This window comes from Vipera ursinii (assembly GCF_947247035.1).
Source record: "Vipera ursinii genome assembly, chromosome: 3".
Taxonomy (NCBI): Eukaryota; Metazoa; Chordata; class Lepidosauria; order Squamata; family Viperidae; genus Vipera; species Vipera ursinii.
This window is the reverse complement of record NC_139516.1, coordinates 62,016,549-62,037,655: the sequence shown is the minus strand read 5'-3', so window position 1 is coordinate 62,037,655 and position 21,107 is coordinate 62,016,549. Positions and strand designations below refer to the sequence as shown.

The following is a 21,107-nucleotide window of genomic DNA, read 5'->3' as shown; positions in this document are numbered from 1 at the left end:
AGTACAAGATTGTGTAATCTTGCACCTCAAGCATGCTCATTACTTGCCTTTATTTCTGTTTTGTTTCAAATATACGTTTCTTTTTTTTCCTAGTAAACAAATATAAGCCATTGCCTCTATTTTGCATCCGTCGAGTTGTAGCTGCTTGGACAGCCAACAAATTATTAAAATTAGTTTTATTTAAAGGGAACTTTTAGATACTTGGTAGATACCTCTTACTAGGCTGTTTTAATATGTAGTATTCTTAACACTGAATTGTTTGGTTGGGGTCTTACTAAATTGTGCTCCAATTAAACTGAATTGATCACTATTTCCTGGGTTATTATGAAATGTAGCCAGATATTTTCTTGGTCTTTATAAACACTTTTTCAGAACTTGAAAGTCCAGAAAATGTGCAGTCTCCCTCGATACAAACTCCATCTGTACCTGTGGAAAATTCTCAGCTTCTAACTAAACCAGATTTTCAAGGTTATGAAGATTCAGGTGAGATGTGTCTTAAAGATATGACTCTGTAATTAGTTATATTATTAAAATTACAAACACAGTTGCTTTATTATTGTGGGTATGGTTGTTATGGCTGTCTTTAAGGGCAACCTTAAAATAAACCTGTTGCAAAAAATTAAAGCTACTTTTAGCTTTTCTTTGGGGGGGAATCAATAAGTAATATTGGTTTGATTATAGCAAAAGTAAGAGGTACACATTCCATGATTGTACTCTTAATGGTATGTTTTTTTGCATCCATTTCATAGGTTCCCAACAGCAGCCGAAAACGGTGCTAGAAGCTCTAAACCAGAGGTTGGAAAAGTACAAATCAGCAGCAGCTCAAGCCAAAGCAAATGGTGATGGCCGGAAAAGTAGGATGCACGAGAGAATAGCCAAGGTTAAAAACAAAAATAGGTGTGGAGTTGAGTTGATGCTAGCAATAGCTCCCCGTTTCTAATGTCTTTCCTGTGAGGCATTGATTTAGCATCATTTCACCAAAATATAATTGAGGGGTTGTTTTCTGCTTTTATTTTTTTAACTTTAAATCAGCCTTGAATTATACAGAGTCTTAAACCAGAGGTCCCCAACCTTTTGGGCACCAGGGACCGGTTATGTGGAGAGAGGTTTTTCCGCGGACCGGACGGGGCGTGGTTTTGTGTGCTGCCTGCATCCTGCGGATGGGGCTTTCCTTCTTTGCGAGGCCCGGTTGCTGGCATGCTGTGGCCCGGTACTGGTCCACAGACCAGGAGTTGGGGACCCCCGTCTTAAACTCTAGCCACAGGTAGTTCTCAACTTATGGCAGAATTTGGGATCAGAATTTCTGTCGTTAAACAATATGGTTTTAAAGCGCAACCGTATAGCTCAGAAATCGCAATTTCTGCAGTGAAGGTTGCAGTGACAATTCCACAGTTATGGGAATGCTGGGACGGTCATAATCATCATTTGTTCGGCATCACCACAACTTTGAAAGGTTGCTGAATGAATGGGCAGATAGTGGTTTGCCATTGCCATCTTCCTAAGACTGAGCTATTCACTCGTCGAAGGTTGTTCAGCTGGCTTTCCTGCCTAGGGAAGTGGGACTCAGGCTTCCTTTTTCCCATTCCGGCATTTTAACCACTAGACCAGGGGTAGGCAACCTCGGCTCTTTTATGACTCATGGACTTCAACTCCCAGAATTCCTGAGTCAGCTATAGACCAACCTGGCTCCTTTGTTTTCTGTACAACATGACATAGCAAGGTATGAAAATGTGCTTTCACACTAGAATACTGTGCCCCTTTATAGAAGAGTAAGCTCCATTGCACTTAGTGGGACTTAATTCTGAACGAGCAGATATAAGGACACATCAAATTAAATCACAAAGACAGGGATTGGTATTCTTTGCCAAAAAAAGCACAGTGACAATTGGATACTATGTAGCAAAAGTGTTTTCTTATATATAGAGTTCATGCCAAAGTTACATTGTCAAATTTTGTGTTTCAGTGAATCCCTAACCCTAACCGGAACTTCATGATACAGTGTTAAATATAGCATTTTTCTTCCAATCTGAACACACACTTCGTATTTATGTGCCTAATTTTTGCATGCAACTCTATGAGATATTATAGGGACACGGTGGCTCAGTGGGTTAGGACGCTGAGCTTGTCGATCAGAAGGTCGGCAGTTTGGCGGGTTGAATCCTGAGTGCTGCGTAACAGAGTGAGCACCTGTTACTCGTCCCAGCTTCTGCCAACCTAGCAGTTCGAAAGCACGTAAAAATGCAAGTAGAAAAATAGGGACCACTACGGTGGGAAGGTAACAGCGTTCCATGCGCCTTTGGCGTCTAGTCATGCCGGCCACATGACCATGGAGACGTCCTTGGACAAGCGCTGGCTCTTTGGCTTTGAAATGGAGATGAGCACCAGCCCCTAGAGTCGGAAACGACTAGCACGCATATGCGGGGGAACCCTTACCTTTACCTATGAGACATACTCTTTTCTCTTGTTCCAAGAGAATTTTCAGAAGATATATTGATTTCTGACAGCAAATGAAGAATAAATATGTATTTTCTCTCTCTAAACAACGTATCTTATTGCAGCAATATCAAGATGCCATAAGAGCACATAAAGCAGGAAGAAAAGTTAATTTTGCTGAACTACCAGTGCCCCCTGGTAAGTGGGTAACTGTCAGGGCTGTGCATAATATGAAATATCCTAGCGTAAACATTTTCTATGTGCCAAATATATTTCAGCAGATTTTGCCCTGTCGTGAGACTCAGACAGCATTCACATGCAGAAAAAATGGTTTGTTGTCACCTCTAAATCAGGGGCATGATTTTAACAAGCAAATGGCTGAAAATTTTACTTTATCTGTAATGTATTGGCAGAAATTGTAAAACTTGCTCTTAACCAAAATCAACCCCTCTGTTCTACTGTTGTGTGAACACTAGATTTTATGGAAATGATAACTCTGAAAAACCGCTCATATATAGGGAGTTCTGGAGCATATAATCTTTTGAAAGAAGCCTTATAAAGTAAATTTTGTAATTCACATTTGCTTATATATTTCATTTATGTTGCAAAGTTTGAGGACGAAGTAGCAATATTTGTACCTGGGATGATCACAAGTATTATAGTACAAATGGATAAAATTATGTGATAGAAGAAAATTCTAAATATATTTAAAACCCATATAGTTAATATGGGAAAATTCCCCTATGTATAAACATAATGGATGTGGAATATCATTCTGATTTTCAATATTCATATTTTCCATTTAGAATAAATTAAATTTCAGCTTCAGCTTAATTGCTGGGATTTTCGTGTCAGAGCTTTCCCAGAAATATTATTAATTGTTGGGCTTTGTTTTGTCGGCTATTATTGTAGTCCACAAACTAAGATCTTGAAATTTTTGAATATGACTAACATGTTAAACACTTTCCCTTTTAAAATCATGAGTTCCTTAAATCTTTGTGGTTTATATTTCTTCCTTCTGTTATTTTGAGACTTGTTTGTTGAATTTGGTTAGGATTTCCTCCAATTCCTGGAATGGCTCCTGTAGATGATCACGGCACAGTTTCTGGAATGCTGGAAAATGCTAACGCATTGATTAAGATGGAAGAGGAGGTAGAAACAACAAATGACAAAAATCATGAGGAGGGGGAGGTACATTACTAACATAAATATGAAATTAACAGAGAGCCAGTTTGATTTAGTGGTTAAGGTACCAGACTAGAAACCAGGAGACTATGAGATCTGGTCCTGCCTTAGACATGAAAGACAACTGGGGTGACTTTACCAACCAAAGGATAGACACTTGATTGATTCAACAAAGTAGATTCTGCACTTGCCAGAAAAATATTAGGAAGAAAAAAATGAATTTAATCCTACAGCCCTTTTGGCAATGTATTGATACAGATTTCTGTTTTGATTTAGGACCTATGGTAACATGAAAATTTGTGCTGAAGTCTAAGGCTGAATATTACTCTTGCCTTGCTAATGTCAGTTAAGACTTAAAGTTTGAGTACCTATTACTAGTTCATCATCTCATCAACCCCATATTGAACAATGGAGTACTCCAAATCTGGCCGCCTCCACTATTGACACCTTCCCAAAAATGTTGAGCTGAAATTTACAAAAATTCCCTTCCAGTATACATATAGGAATATTGGAAATTATAGTATAGTCTTTTGGAAAATCTAAACTGGAGAAGGCTGCGTTCTACCATTTTGTTAAAAAGCCACATTTTAAGGATGAGGCTTCTCTATTTTGAACAACCCCAGAGCAGCATTTGCTGTAATAGGATCCATGTGTACCCTATTGATCATTTCCCCATAATTAGCTTTCATGCATGTGGTTTTTAATTTCTGTTTCATTTCTATAGAGTGAACCAACCACACAGGTTCCAGCTTCCCAAAAGCCCACCCAGCTACCTACGAGACCTGTGCAAATTGTTCAGCCACTTGTGGTTCCATCTGCTATAATCCAGGAAGACTCTCCTTTAGAGAAAGACCATTCCCTGCCTATCCCTGGAATAGCATCAGAGAGATCTCCATCTACTGAAAATCTTCCTTCAGCTGGTAAGGTTTCCAGAGAGGCCTGGCGGTTGCAGCAGTCATATTTTTTCTTATTTACATCATGCTGTGATAATAAAAACAGCTCTAATTTATTAGACCACAGGTCGGCAACCCGCGGCTCTGGAGCCGCATGCAGCTCTTTGAGCCGCATGCAGCTCTTTGAGCCGTCTCCTGCGGCTCCCAGTCACCCGGTGCGCACGCACCTCTTCGAACGGGCAGTGGTGCGCGCGCACCTCTTCGTTGGGAAAGCTGCCGCGGCCCGTTTGCAGAGCTGCCGCCTTCAGAGAAAGAAAGGCTGGTTTGCTTTTTAACGCGCGCCAAGCAGTTCCTGACTCGACTCGGCTCTCAGAGGCTCCAGAAAAACCAAACCCGTCGGCTGTTTAGCTGGGAAAATTAAGTCCCGGGAGTTCTTTTTATAGCCACAAAGCAGCAGGAAAGTTCAGAGTAGGCGCGGTTGGGCCTCTCAGCGCTACCCTTCACGTAGTCGCGCACAGAGGTCCCCTTTTTCTGCTTGGGAGAATGCGAGGCTTTGGTGACCGAGGTCGCGATCGCGGCAGGTAAGGAAAAGGGAATCAGGCTTCTTTCAAGAGTTTGTCGTATCTCTGCCACCCCCCTCCACCCAGTCTCGCCCCTTGTGTTCTTTCTGCTGTGTGGGAGGCAGCGCGGGAGCCAGCGTGGGAGCCAGCGCTGCCTGAGGGCTGATCGTGCTAAATTTCTGCCTTTCTCGTAGTTATTAAAGTATCAAATGGCACCAAGAAGAGGGGTGGGGTTCTGCCATTTTGTCGAAATGGGAAAACATCGAAGTTGGGGAGCAAGTTCCTCGGAACTCTCCGGGACTTTTTAAATTAAATCAGCACAATACTAGGCTGTGTGGAGAGCTGATGCAATGGAGGAGGGCTGCCAGTTTGTAAGGTTTGGGCTTTTATGTCGTGGGGAAAAAAGCACTTTAACAACAGGATCTTTTCTCGTAAAGAAAAAACAAAAGGCTCACGCTCTGTGTTGCTTTTCTTTCTCCCTGTATTTCTAAGATTACGGAAGCTTTGCCAGAAAATTTTATGCAGGTGGTTGAAAGATGGCATCACAATAAGGAGGTGACCGTTTGACTGGGTGCCAGATTAATGTCGGCTCTGCAAACGGGCCGTCGCCGTCGCGCAACCGGTTCCATCACACATTTAAAAAGTGGCAACCGCGCACGTGCGTCTGCGCACGCGCAAGAAACAAAACATTTTGCGCATGCACAAAAAATTTTTTGCGCATGCGCGTGCATGGACGCACGCATGCAGCTCCCACTTTTTTTATGTGTGATGGAACCGGTTCCCAGTGGCTCTTTTGCTTTTTCAGGTTGCCGACCCCTGTATTAGACCAAATGGGCAGTTTGAATCCCAATTGCATTGTGACCTCCCAACCCCTTTTCTTTGTACCCCGGAGCCATTTTAATTACGACTGGCATGTTTCCTCACAATTTTTGACTTGAGAAACATGCAAAAATTGTAGTGGATGCCCTAAAACAGTATAATACAGTTTAAACTTCTGAAAAGAGAAAAGGGAGGAAACCCCCCCCCCACACACACACACACACATACACAGAAAACTGTATTATGCCCCATGGTTAGACCTGCTGCAGATTCTCAGGAACGAAAGGTGGTCTACCCTTGCTTTCTTCCAAGCAGATGCTTCAGGGAAGTTCGGAGGTGAGGACCAGACATAGCTACCCTTCTTCAGTCTTTGACTGGAGGTTCTTCCTCAGAATTATGTTCAGAAAAAACAGAATGAGTAAAAAAAACACCCTAGTGAAAAATGTACTCGGGTGCTTTGACATATTTGTCGTTTTCCATAAAGATAAAATTACTCTCACTCTTGCACAGTGTAACCTCAGTGCCTTTGTATACAATTGTATTCAATTGTTGGCTTTCTGTTTATTTGCCTATGACAGGGGTAAGCAACCTTGGCTCTTTTATGACTCGTGGACGACTCAGGAATTCTGGGAGTTGAAGTCCATGAGTCATAAAAGAGCCAAGGTTGCCTACCCCTGGCCTATGAGATTAAATAAAAAGCATTAAACCTTGTCAGATCCACATCTAAAACATTTTTTTTAAACTGAGGAACTTTTTTGTTTCCCTTCAGCCAAGGAGCATCTTGAATTTCTAGAGAACAGAAAAAAGCAATACCTCAAGGCTGCGGTTCAGGCAAAGAAGAAAAATGATCTCGAACAAGCCAAGGCCTACCTGAGAACAGCGAAGAGCTTAGATCCAAAAATTGAGATGGCAAAAAATGGCAAATTGGTGGATATTTCAAAGGTCAGCAAGACTGGCATATTTTGAATGTCTGTATGTGTTCATATACAGTACATGTATATATAGTCACCAGTAAGAAAGAAAGTCTCTTGAATTTGGGGCAAATGAAATATTTGTACTATCCACTTGCCCAGTTGTTTTCTTCACACCAACCTTGAATTATAGGAAGTTGATTTGGTATATTTTACAGTTTTCTTCAAATAATCTATTGTTCGTATGTTTGGAGCAGTTCAACTGGGTGATGAAGAAAGAGGTAATTTAATGGTTGCATTCTTATATATAGTTCAGGATTTTTTAAGCCATGGTTTCTTGAAATATCAGTTATTTGCAAATTCTCACATTGAATGTACAGTGTCATAGATGCAAAGTTATCCAAAACATTTTGGGCCAAGAAAGTAAAGGATAATATAAACATCCGTTCCCCTTTTCCACGCTCAGGAGTCAACCCAAATATTTCTTCCCAATTGCTAATGGAAAGTGTTATCCACAAAACCTTAGGAAAGATGGGGCAGGCAAAGTTCCTCACAGCCTCAATTACTGGGGTTCACTCAGCATTCTCGTAGATGGATCGCTGGCCTTTGAAAGCAATTTGGTGTCATGTGGCACCGCATTCTGATATTGCCTGCTAGTCCAAGAAAACAGATACAGGTCATCCTCAACTTATCACCGCAATTGGGACCGGGACTTCCATCGTTAAGTGAGGTTATTGTTAAGTGAGTGGCACCCAATTTTACAACCACCCGGCTTCCCTCATTAACTTTACTGGTCAGAAGCCAGCTATGCAATAGAGATCACATGATCCCGGGACATTGCATCCATCATAAATATACGCCAGTTGCCAAGAGCCTGGATTTTGATCATGTGTCCATGGGAACACTGTGATAGTGGTAAGTGCAAGGACCATTTGTAAGTCACTTATTTTTTGGTGCCATTTTGAATGATCATTAAATGAATGATTGTAAGTCGAGGACTACCTGTATATTGTACCCACATGAGCCCTTGAGATCAAGGATTATATTCTAAGTGTTCTGTTGCCCTTTGCTCATTGTCTCCCCGGTCTTTTCCTGTCTCCTATGAATGGCCTTTCTTTGTCTCAGCAACACTTTTCCCAGGAAATCTCTGACGTGTTCTGTGTTCTGCTGTACAGTTGCCTTCACCTCCTACGGATGACGAGGGTGATTTTATTTTCATACATCATGAAGATGTTAGACTTTCTCAGAAAGCAGAAGAAGTTTACGTTCAGCTCATCAATCTCCTGAAAGACCAGCATGAGGTAAATGGAAGGGGTCTGAACTGGAGTCCATTAGCAAGTCTTGGGAGTCAGATCACATCCTTTCTTGCCCCAAACCTCTCCAGCTCAGTGCAGCAAAAAGCAGATGCTCCGAGGAGTACCTCTCTTTGTCTTTATGTAAAACTTTACTTTTGAATGCCTTTGGTATCAGTAAAGGAGAATATTTGTAGCTCAGGGTTGAAATGAGGGATCTTGGGTGCTCTCTGAGACAGCACTGATGACGTTACCTAGTTTGGGTAATGAAACGTCTGCAAGAAAACAAGCAGGCTCAGGGAGCACCAAGGACCCCCTCAGTGCTTTTGGTTTAATTCAGGAAAGCACAACTTGTTTCACCTGGAAGAATTTTATCAGACTAACCCCTCCCATTGACCTGAGTTCTGAGGGCTGCCAAAGGATGCTGTGGGTCTATACTTTTTTGCACTTCCGATTTAAATTTTGGTTTGTTTGAACAAGGCAGAATCACCGTGATCTTTGCACACGTTGGTTTTTTTTTAAGAAACGACGGTTCCAAAGAATCAAAATTCACTTGGGTTGGCAATTTTTTAAAGAAACGTTTCTGTTTCCTTATCCCTAGCCATTTCTGAAAATGCAAGAGTATAAAGCACATTTTTCTGCTCACGCGTAGTGGTAAACTATGCATAAAACTACAGTATGTCACGTCATTATGTCCGAAATGAGCCGTGCTGTTCTCTGCTTATAATTGGAATTCTGTCATCCAGTGAGAAACTACAGCAGTATTTTCCCATCACTTTTTCTATAATCGTTTTTTTCTCATTTAATTGTATAGAAAATGGAGCTAGGCCTCCTTTGGGGGTAAGGAGGAGTTTACAAGGAAATGAAAAAGATAGAAGCCTAATCAGATGCTTCATTCTTCCTTATCAGCCAAGATGCAAGTAGATCAAATACCACCCAGCAGCACAGTGTCATCCTTGCTCCACATTTTATTCACATACCCTTAACTGCCTCATAAATTCAGAGTAATTTGACGGAGCTAAAAAGATTGGTATTGGAATTGTGTGTGTGTGTGTGTGTGTGTGTGTGTGTTTAGCTTCTCTTTGCAAGCATGTAGAAACCACTAGGTTGTAAGCCTGCAATATGTAGCGGTATGATTGCTTGGTTGTAATAAACCAGAATTTTGCACATCAGACTGGATAAATTTCCTTTCAAGTCATTTTCAAATGTTTGTTCTATTTTCCATTAATAGAAATGTATGCAGTATTCCAAACAATTTATGCATCTGGGAAATGTAACTGAAACTTCAAGGTAGGTTTGTAGTTCAAGATATTTTGTTGGGTGTAGTAATCTGGGGGTGAATGCGCATGTAACCTGGGAGAGTTTGCAGTAGATTTTCTTTCCTTGTAAGTTTTTGTTTCAGTTATTTGGAAGAAAGCTGTTTCTTCTGCTTTGCTATCTGAAGCTTCGGGGAATTTTCTTGGTCTGTTTTGTATGGTACTGGGCATATTAATCCGGATTTGTAGTTAAATATATGCAAGTCTTCTTTGCTTCTCTAATAGAAGCTGCTATGTTTTTAGAAAGAGGCATTTCTTTCTGTTGAGAAAGAGAAAAAGGTTACTTAAGATGATGTTTGTTCTCAGCAGAGGTTATTTTTTTTAGTACTTTTATTAAAATGAACTGATTGCAACCCAGATAAATGTTACAGACTGTGAAATGTACTTAATTGCCATATGGTATTCCATAAATCTATACCCAATTTTAGTGTCTTATTAAACTAATGTGTAATAGGAAATTTATTTATTTTTAATGTATTTTATTAATTTTTTACAATAACAGTCTTTAGTGCTTGGTAAACAACGTGTTGTCTGGGTTCATATATTTAACAACAATCAATAATAGTTAATTTCTATAATTCCATAATCAACGTGCTAGCTAGTGATACATTTCCTTGATCTCCTCTTCTTCCAATAGTGTTTTCCTTTTGCCAACATTGAGTAAATACAATTCTTAGTACTTTCAATACATACAAAGTTGAATGTAAACATTTTTCTAGTGTTTATACAAATAACATTAATATCAGTGTATAACATCATCATGATTTGAAACAATTGTCATTTGAATTAGTTGCAACACAGCATACATTTCCTCCTGGAAGATATTTGCCCTGTCTTGAAGTATTATTCTTGCAGATCTCTGATGTTCCAGGCTGGGAGCTTCAGAAAAGAATCCTGGGTGTGGTTTCCTACCACTTTTAGTTAAGAATGCAACATCCATTTTATCTCCTCCCTCTAAATAATCTTTCACAGTATCATAATCCCCATATCTTAGTCTTATCCAACCAACCAGTCTTAAGGTCCAAACAACAAAATCTTGTATAGTTCTTGTCTTTATAGTCCAATGCGTTTCCAATTGTCAGTCCACCACTAAAAGCAATATTTTATAATGGGTCTTCTGCTCAGGGGGTCCTACAATTATCAATCAGCCAAAATTTGCAGTCCAAAATATTCAACTACATAAGAGCAATTCAGGAGCTTCCCCACTAGAAAAGTAGCCTAAAAATTTATTTATTTATTTATTTATTTATTAAATTTTTATACCGACCTTCTCCCGAAGGACTCAGGGCAGTGAACAGGGCATATCTTAAAACTACAAAACTACAAAAATTAAAAAAGAATTAAATTATTGCCCACAATAAAAACAATAAAAATATATATAAATATTAAAACCCTAAGTGATTCCCCATCAGGCCAGGCCAGCTTGTTCAAATAAATGGGTCTTTAACCCGCGACGGAAGGAGCGGAGATCCGGTGCCATCCGGAGCTCAACCGGCAGCTGGTTCCACAAAGCCGGAGCGCCCACAGAGAAGGCCCTCCCCCTGGGGGCCACCAGCCGACATTCCCTGACCGGAGGCACCCTGAGGAGGCCCTCTCTGTGGGAACGCACGGGGCGGAGGGGAGTTGACGCCGGCAGCAGGTGGTCCCCGAGGTATTCCGGACCCATGCCATGTAAGGACTTAAAAACCATCACTAAGACCTTGAACCTCACCCGGAAGACAACTGGTAACCAATGCAGCTCGCGGAGCAAAGGTGTAACATGGGAGTACCGGGAAACTCCCAAGACAACTCTCGCGGCCGCATTCTGTACCAGTTGGAGCCTCCGAGTGGTCTTCAAGGGAAGCCCCATGTAGAGAGCATTGCAATAGTCAAGACGAGAGGTCACGAGCGCATGAGTGACCGTACACAGGGCATCCCGGTCTAGATAGGGCTGCAACTGCCGCACCAGGCGAACCTGTGCGAAAGCCCCCCTGGTCACGGCTACTACATGATCTTCTAAGGTGAGCCGTGCATCAAGGAGGACTCCCAAGTTGCGAGCCCTATCTACGGGGGGTAAAGACTCACCCCCCATAGAAACTCAGTAAGAGTTTATAATCCAAGAAGGTCAGCAATTTTATAACAATTGTAGTTCTCACTCTGTAGTAGATAGCCCAATGTATTTTCTCTCCTCTGTTCCCAGCTGTTCTCTGTTTAGCTGAGAGTCACTGAGAATCAAAGGGACAGGTTATTTATTTTTTATTTTTTATTTTAATCCCATTTATATCCCGCCCTTCTCCGAAGACTCAGGGCGGCTTACAATCTAAGCACAAATCAAATGTGCTTAGCAATAGCCTTCATTCTATGTATATGCCTGCTTATTAGGGCTTTCCCCCCCCCCAGCAGCATTATTACAAAGTCAGCTTATTGCCCCCAACAATTTGGGTCCTCATTTTACCTACTTCATTTTACCTACCTCGGAAAGTTTCTGGGCAACTTGTCAGTTTTTGAACCAAAGCAGCTATAATTTTATACTCTAATCCGCCACTAGATGTCAGTAACCATTCATTTTCCCACTTTTAAAACAGAAAATTATTTTCTTGTAATTTCATCAATACTCTTTCAAAGGGAAGATCTTAACTACTCCCACAATTTTCAGATTTATCCAGACTATAGCTTTATATTAAATTCCATTTCAATATATTTCATTCCCCATAAAAATTAGAGCTGCTTCCGTCTATGGAAGGGGGGGGAATCCCCTTCCTTCTCACTTTCGGAGGATTTTTGCTTCTTGGGGATCTTTTCCAGGAAACCAGTTGCAAGATAGAAGAGAGAAGATTGATATTCTCACCCAGTTTCAAACATGCTGTTTACAGTCTGTTCTAGTTGGTGCTTTTGGACTTCCCCTGGCAGGATGAAATTGGCCATGGGGTGCAGAGTCCCGCAATCTCAGTTGTGTTGGTACGACGCAAAACCAGAAGTCTGTAATAGGAAGGTTAATTTGAAGCAAATTGCAGAATTTCGTAGAGAACACTCATATCCTTTGCTTGTTGAAAAATGGCCACATCAATAATGTCCAGTGTTGCAGAATATCCCAAGTGAAATGTTGTAACCTATATAAAAGTATTTAATGGCTGTATGCTATTCCGTAAATATCAAAATAATTTTAATATGTATATTACTTTTCTACATGATTCCTGGCATGTGCATTCAGTGCAAACCAGTATTTTAAAAATTTGGCAACTTTAAGATGTATGGAGTTCAACTCCCAGAATTCTCCAGCCAGCATGAATTCTGGGCATTGAAGTCCACTCATCTTAAAATTGTCAAGTTTGAAAAACACTGGTATAAACCCTCTCTCTTAGTCTGTAGTTGAGCACCAGTTCTAACCAGTTTAGGACTGTCCATGCCAACTCAGAATAGCTACAGTTTTCTTCAGGAGGTTTCTTCAAGGCTATCCAGTTCCTGCTACTGTCTGCGTAATCTCTTTGCTTTATATATTTTCCTTTGTCAACCAAGCTTTTCCCATACCCAGTACAGTTTTAAATAGAATAGAATAACAGAGTTGGAAGGGATCTTGGAGGTCATCTAGCCCAACCTCCTGCTCAGGCAGGAAGCCCTATATCATTTCAGACAAACGGATGTCCAATCTCTTCTTAAAAACTTCCAGTGGTGGAGCATCCGCAACTCCTGGAGGCAAGTTGTTCCACTGATTAATTGTTCTGTCAGGGAATTTCTTCTTAGTTCTAAGCTGCATATATATTTATTGTGTGGAAGAATTGGCCTTAAATGGTTGATTTCCAAATCCATCAGTAATAGTATCTGAATCACTTTGATTGTTATTCATCAGCTTTAGTACCATCACTTTTAATTTCAGTCAGCAGCCAGGATCTTATCTGAAGTTCTATCCAGGAATTTGAGTATTGGGACTGTATGCTTATCACTGTGATAAAAACTGTTCCAAAATGTATTTTTCCATTTGTCACCTCCACTCTACATCCCATTTCCTTACCCTGTATTTCAGGTTTGAAAAGCTAGCTCAGCACTGTAAAAAGGATCTGGAGATATTACAGCTTGCACAGAAGCAGGGATTAGATCCCCCAAGCCATCACTTCGAAGAACGAACCTTTAAAATTGTAAGGTATGGATAACCAAGGGCTGATCTCCTGTGAGCAGTGATAAGATTATAAAACTCTTCTTCGTGTACCTTGATGAACTGTTTGAAAAATTTGGGAGTAAACAATCTAGAATTCTGTGCTTCCAAACCTTAAAGCTGCATTAGAATATCCATAATTCAGATTTCTACACCTTTGTTACACTTGGGTTGGAAAACCTAAGGTAAATTAAAAAAAATGGAGTCATTCATATATTCTTTTAACTTGCCTTGTAGAATATTTTCAGAACTCAGTAGCACAGAAATGCATCTAATCGTCGTTAGAGGAATCAATCTACCAGCTCCAGCAGGTAATTCACAGCCAACATGTTATTTTGGGAGACCTTTCTTGCCTTTTTAAGTTTCCTTCATTTGTAAATCTCGGAATTCATGTTCATAAAGAGCTAACTCTGTAGAATGGGTTTTTTTTGCCAATTTTATATTTCTAGATAAAAGTCTGCTTTAGGGAACTGATGGGTTTTCAGATAATATGGTAGACGAGGGGGCTTTCAGGAAGAAAGAGGAATAAGTAAAAAGTGCCTTTTCAGTTCTTTCTATCAATGGGATTCTCCTGTGCTGGCTTCATTTCATGACATCAAAATTAGAACGTTGAATATTAAAGATGATAAATATTAAACTATTCCTGCTTGGGTTACTTCTAAATTCTCTTGTGGGATTGAAGAGCTATTGTAATATACCTAAGTTCAAACTCTCCCACACCTTCAAAAGATGATCTTCCAGGTGTTGGGTTTGATGTAGTTACAGCAATGGAATTACTTAGACAAGAAAATGTTAAAAGTACACACAGATGCAATGTCTTAAATTGGGCTACGTTGAATATATCAGATTTACTAAAGTGGAGCTTTATAGATGTTGATCTCATGTAATCTGTAAAAATTGTGCTTCTTAAGATTTGCAAAGAATTTGGGATCTAAAAAGCAGCCTTCTTAATAATTCACTAATTATTATTTTCTGTGAGATTGCTGATGCCATGAAGAAGCTTACAATTTACACTCAGCTGGTTTATTCTTTTTATCCAGGTGTGGTGCCTAATGATTTGGATGCCTTTGTGAAATATGAATTTCACTATCCTAACACAGTAAGTATACAGTCAAGCTTGTGGCTTCTGTTAACCTCTGGAGTATTTATTACATGCCAAATTTTAGGAATTGTTTTGTCTTTTTCTGGGTATTCAAATATCAGCACTTTGGAGAGTTAATATAGGTAGTAAATATGAGTACGTACATTTCTCTTCCACAGCCTGATTGACAGGTGTTAGTGCTGATGAGACGAGAGAAACAGAGGACAATGTGTCAAATAGAAGAACTTTGAAGATGCCATATCCTAGTTTCTCATATTTGCAATTGATAATATGTATTTATTTTCCTTAGTGCTCAAGGGACTACATTATCTCATTAATCCTCATAGCCGTTCTGTTTTAACACATGAGCAATATCATATCCAGATTAAATGTCTATGGAGATTTTCAATCATCCAGATCATGGTTGTCTCAGAGGTGCTTTTTCAAAAGGCAACTGGACTTTCTTGATTTTTTTTCCTTGAAAATGTTTTGCTTCTCATCTAAGAAGCTTCTTCGGAATTGAGAATTATTTTCAAGGGGGGAGAAACCACAAGAAAACCCAGTTAGCTTCTGAAAAGCACCTTTGGGGCAGAATACTGGGTAGGATTTGGGCAAACAGAAGCAATTTTTTTTCATCAGGGAGGAAGTTGAGAAAAGGAAAAAAGCTGGGAAAAAGAGGTAAGGAGAAAAGAAAAAGAATTTTATAGGATGCAGCCAAAAAAAAAAGATAATAGGCTAAGCTAATAAGCCAAGTGATGCTGTCAGGAAACTTTCTCAGTAGCCAGAGATTGTGGGGGCCTGGAGAGGAAAGGAAGACTGGTATGGATTCTAGGACCTCTCAGAAGGCAGAACTTGCAATTTTGCCTCTGAGTAGGAAGCATTCCCCCAGTCAGAGCTGGTGCACATGTGGCAGGGCATTCATTCATTCATTCATTCATTCAGACTGGTTTGCCACCAATCTTGTCTATAGATTGTAGATTAATAACTGTTCAGTTATATTTATAAATAAGTATAACTGACTGTGGGCTAAGTTATTTAGCAGAATGTCTGACTGAAATTATTCCTATACATTCTAAAAGGTCTAGAAGGATAGGCATGTTCCAAATTCTTTCTATCTACAAATGCAACCCAGGAACTGAATCTTTCATGGTACAATCACTTCAGCCAGTCAGAATATTTCATGCTTTCTTTTGTTTTGAAATGTGGGAAAACAATAAGGCTGCATCTATTTATTATTTATTTATTTATTTATTTTATTTTATTTTATTTTTATTTTTATTTTATTTTATTATTTTATTTTATTATTTTATTTTATTTTATTTTATTTTATTTTATTTTATTTTATTTTATTTTATTTTATTTTATTTTTATACCGCCCTTCTCCCAAAGGACTCAGGGCAGTGTACAGGGCAATAAATACAAAAACAGGATACAAAAGTTAAAAGCGATTAAATAAATGCCCAAGGTTAAAACAATTAAGATGTATTAAAACCCTAACCCATCAGACCAGGTCAGACTGCTCAAATAGATACGTTTTTAGATCGCGCGGGAAGGAGCGAAGTTCGGGGGCCGTCCGGAGCTCAACCGGCAAGCGGTTCCATAGGTCTGGCGCGCCCACAGAGAACGCTCTCCCCCTGGGGGCCACCAATTGACATTCTTTGATCGATGGCACCCTGAGGAGGCCCTCTCTGTGGGAGCGCACTGGACGGAGGGAAGTTGACGCCGGCCGCAGGTGTTGCCGTAGGTAATCCGGACCCATGCCATGTAGGGCTTTGTAAGTCATTACTAACACCTTGAATCTCACCCGGAGGGCAACCGGCAGCCAATGCAGCTCGCGGAGCAAAGGTGTAACATGGAGTATCGGGAAACCCCCAGCACAACTCGCGCGGCTGCATTCTGCACCAGTTGGAGCCTCTGAGTGGACTTCAAGGGCAGCCCCATGTAGAGAGCATTACAGTAGTCTAGACGAGAAGTCACGAGCGCATAAGTGACTGTACGCAAGGCATCCCGGTCTAGATAGGGTCGCAACTGGTGCACCAGGCGAACCTGGGCAAAGGCCCCCCTAGTCACAGCTCCAATATGCTCTTATAAAGAGAGCTGTGAATCTAGAAGGACCCCCAAGTTGCGCGCCCTATCTACGGGGGGTAATAGCTCACCCTCAATGGCCAGAGATGGGATAATCGGAATTTCCCGGGATGCCGGCACGAACAGCCACTCAGTCTTGTCAGGGTTAAGTCGAAGCCTGTTCCTCCCCATCCAGACCCGGACCGCCTCCAGGCAGCGGGACATCCAATGTTGAGTAACTTTCCTCCCTTCTTTGGGTTTTTGGAAGCATTTAGTCAACCTTGGATTATGATAAACTCTTTGTCAATTCACAGCTCACTTTTACTCATGCCACTGTGGTTCATTTTTCCAAAATAAAAACATACAAAATCTTACAAATCTATCATACTGATGTAGGGGTTAGTTTAGTTGCTTCTTAAATAAATATTTTCACCTGTGTTTCTTTTTTTCAAAACCAGGAACAAGCTCAGAAAAGCAAAACATCAGTGGTTAAAAATACCAACTGCCCAGGTACGTGCATTGGGTTTTCTTTTATATTTGATGAGAAGCAGGTAAAAAATATAGAATAGAATAGAATAGAATAGAATAGAATAGAATAGAATAGAATAGAATAGAATAGAATAGAATAGAATAGAATAGAATAGAATAGAATAGAATAGAATAGAATAGAATAGAACAGAATAGAACAGAACAGAACAGAATAGAACAGAATAGAACAGAATAGAGAATGAACCTTTATTGTCAAAGTACAGCCATGTATACATTGAGATTGGCTGAGCCTCCCTATAGAATAGAATAGAATAGAATAGAATAGAATAGAATAGAATAGAATAGAATATAGAATATAGAATATAGAATATAGAATATAGAATATAGAATATAGAATAGACTATAGAATAGAATACAATAGAAAAGAGAATAGAATACAATAGAATAGAGAATAGAATAGAATATAGAACAGAACAGAACAGAATTGAATATAGAACAGAATAGAATAGAGAATAGAATAGAATTAGAATTAGAATTAGAATAGACCTTGGAGGTCTTCTAGTCCAACCCTCTGCTTAGACAAGACACCCTATGCCATTTCAGACAAATGGTTGTTCAATCTCTTCTTTAAAACTTCCAGTGTTGGAGCATTCACAACTTCTGGAGGTGGTTTTGGAACCAGGATAAATGTAAACAATTCTGTTTTACATTCAGCTCTCTCAACGGAATATTGTTGACTGTAGCCTTTCCTAACCTGATATGCCCTCCAGAGGTTTTCATTTTTTTAAATCTGAGCCAAGACCAGGTGATGGGTCCACTCTTGTTAGCGGCTTTTGAAGTCAGAAGCAGAAACTTAAATGAAATTCTTTTAACTGGAAATCATTCAGCTTTAGGCCTGACAACTTGTACTGGTTATAGGACTCTAGCAGGTGTTCAGTCTATTACAAATCCAAGAAATTCTGAACTACATAGTACATTTTCCATGTAATGTTTTAAAGAATTAAAAGTAAAATTTTTGCCAACTGCATGATCGCTTCTTGGATCTATGGTTCTTACACTATTTAGCATAAATCCTATAGCCTAGAATCGCCTTAATGAGATGGCTGGCATAGAAGTCTAATAATAAATAAATCCTATAGCATGTTTTTTTTAAAGATCATAATGATGTCACTTAGCTTGTATTCCAAACATTTATATCCATAAATAACATTAAGGTAAAATTAAGGTACAGTCCAGAAGCTCAGGGGATCCCAGGTTATACAAACCCTGATTACTTTGCTCCCTTAAGCAATGGGAGCAAAAGCAGCAACTTGTCATTTTTCTGCATATGCAAAATGGCATTTCCTTTGGATTATACATGAAAATTCAAACATGTGAAAATACCAGCTTTTGCAAGGATTCCCGAAAAGGATTCCTTGTTTAACCTGAGTACTGTCTGTGGAAATATGATATTGTTTAAGTTGCAGAACTAAACTAGGGTCATAGTCATGCCATATAAAGTGGCAAAAAATGTGGTTTTTGGACCACTGGCTACATGTTCTGCTGGAGATTTGAATGACTCCAAAACCTTTTAACTGTTCCAGGTATTTTATGCAACTTTCTTTAAACTTGTAGAATATAATCAGCTATTCAAGTTGAACATTAATCGAAATCACAGAGGTTTTCGAAGAGCAATTCAGACCAAAGGAATCAAATTTGAGATTTTTCACAAAGGGTAAGTGTTCATGTCCAGGGGAGAGTAGTTAGTTGCATGAAACATAATCAAAACGTTCTGTTTGAAAAAGAGGGGACACATTCTGTGACTCTATTGACTTTTGGAAGTTCTGCTGTGCCTCAAGGAAAACAGGCAGAAAATAATCTTTATGGCATAGTTAATCAAGAGTGGACAGTTAGATGGGTGGAATATAAATTTAATAAATAAAATAAAAAGAAGTAAGGTGCTTGACATTATTTGGAAGGGAATCCATCCCAACAAAAAACCAAGTTTTAAAGTATCTCTACCCAGGTCTCAGCCCTTAGCCATGTTTGTGTGTGTGCACGCATGTGTATGTGTGTGAGAGAGGAGGTGAAGAATCTGGCAGTAAGCCATGACCATTATTAGCATACTAGCAAACGTGCAGTTGGTCAGCTTTCTTCTAGTTACCTGTATTTTATGTCCATATTTGACTCCAAAGAAATTAATGAACCAAAGATTGTCAAAATTTCATGTCCTGAATGTTGTTGCTACTTCCAACCCAGTTCTTAAGGGAGCTTAATTCTGGTTTTGATTATTTCCTTTTCCCAGGTCCTTTTTCAGGAGTGACAAGCAAGTGGGAGCAGCACATTTGAAACTTGACAAATTGGAATCTGAATGTGAAATTAGAGAGATTGTTGAGGTACAGTGCCAATCTTTTTGAACAGAACTATATTAAAATGGTATTTTCTTTGTATCATTTTGTATTCTGAAGATACACTACAAAACGGGATATAACTGATTTCTGTCCCTGGCAGTTCCTTGATAATATTGTCTTTGCTATATGCTGGTTCCAAAATAGTTGGAGGATTCATCCATGTCTTTATGTGGATAAGAGATTCTATTGAAATTTTCAAATAATGTTTGTGTTGAGTGGCTTGGTACAAGAATGCAAGAATTATGTGCTGACCAACTTAGTTCATCTTCCTTAATCACATCCTCTTCTGCATATTTCTGTGCAATCTAAATGCATAAGAAGTTGACTAGAAATTCAAATCAATCCATACTGTGTATAGAATTGGATATCTTAAGGTAATACATTAGTACAGAGGTGTCAAACTTGCAACGTCACGTGACGTGTTGCGACTTTTTCCCCCATTGCCGGCAATGGGGTGGGCGCGGTTTCAGCATGACGCATCCGGCCTGTGGGCCGGCAGTTTGATACTCCTGCATTAGTAGATATTTTGCTGTTTCCAAATAAGCTTTCTGATATATTTGTTCATAAATTTGTAAGAAGGGAAAGCTTGAACACAAAATTTATTTGTTTTAATAATGCCTTTTAAACTATAATTTGCCCATGTAGCTTTGCACTATTCTTCTGTCTCTGTGTATTGTTTACCATATGTACTGATGATCATACATAGCCAAAACTGTATCATACACATACAAATAAGTATTTTTGGCAGACTTTAAAAAGGTCATGAAGATTGAACATGGTTAGAAACAATTTGTTGAGATGGAAAAAAATAGGGTGGAGAGAAATTTAAGTGATTTATTTGAATAAAGGGAAATGATTTACTGTATAGCACATTGTCATTGGTCATACTAAAAATGCTTTAGTACAGCAGTCCCCAACCTTTGCAGCCCAGCCGGTGGGGGAAGGGAAGAGGGGAACTGGGCTAGGTGAGCAGTGGGCCGGCGCACATGTGCGCGATTGCCTACCAGCCCACCACTCGTACCAGTTGAGCTGTGCACGCATTCCAGCCAGCCACTTGCACGGCCCAATTCTGAATAGGCCACGTCCTGATAATGGGCCGTGGCTCGGGTGTTGGGGGCCCCTGCTTTAGTGTGTTCCAAGTCACTTCAATTATCTTGGAATTTTGTTGTTTTTTCTTCCATTTATGTCTTTTCTGTCTTAAGGTTTTGGATAGTAGGAAGCCTACTGGAGGCAAACTGGAAGTAAAAGTAAGACTTAGGGAGCCACTTACTGGGCAAGATCTTCAGACAATTACAGAAAACTGGCTAGTCCTTGAACGCTAATTCTGCTGAAGGTAGGAGCATTTATCTTTCCTCCGTAATCCTATAGGTGGGGAAAATGATTTCAGACCAGTCTTTAACTTGGAATAATGTGTTTTTCATATGCAGAATTGTAACTTCACTTTGAGCTTTATTTAAAAATACTCTTAGCTTGTATGATTTTATCATTTCATTACTAAAAATGTTCAAGACTTAAACACTAAAAAACACCCCAGTAAATTATACA

General features: G+C 39.6%; 1 protein-coding gene across 5 annotated transcripts in view; it reads left to right on the top strand.

Moving 5' to 3' along the window:
* The window catches only part of CC2D1B (coiled-coil and C2 domain containing 1B), a 59,661-nt gene that overhangs the window by 13,781 nt on the left and 24,773 nt on the right, over positions 1–21,107 (top strand). For all 5 annotated transcript variants that reach the window (XR_014492012.1, XM_083358683.1, XM_083358681.1 and 2 more), the window contains 15 exons: positions 373–483; positions 750–880; positions 2,559–2,631; positions 3,488–3,624; positions 4,343–4,538; positions 6,660–6,832; positions 7,977–8,102; positions 9,325–9,383; positions 13,410–13,526; positions 13,776–13,849; positions 14,579–14,637; positions 17,142–17,193; positions 18,787–18,886; positions 19,457–19,547; positions 20,765–20,895. Coding sequence is in view for 4 of the 5 variants with exons in the window: in XM_083358683.1 (XP_083214809.1) it covers positions 373–483; positions 750–880; positions 2,559–2,631; positions 3,488–3,624; positions 4,343–4,538; positions 6,660–6,832; positions 7,977–8,102; positions 9,325–9,383; positions 13,410–13,526; positions 13,776–13,849; positions 14,579–14,637; positions 17,142–17,193; positions 18,787–18,886; positions 19,457–19,547; positions 20,765–20,884 (1,619 nt within the window). In the remaining variant the exon portion in view is untranslated. The remainder of the gene's footprint in view (positions 1–372; positions 484–749; positions 881–2,558; positions 2,632–3,487; positions 3,625–4,342; positions 4,539–6,659; positions 6,833–7,976; positions 8,103–9,324; positions 9,384–13,409; positions 13,527–13,775; positions 13,850–14,578; positions 14,638–17,141; positions 17,194–18,786; positions 18,887–19,456; positions 19,548–20,764; positions 20,896–21,107) is intronic.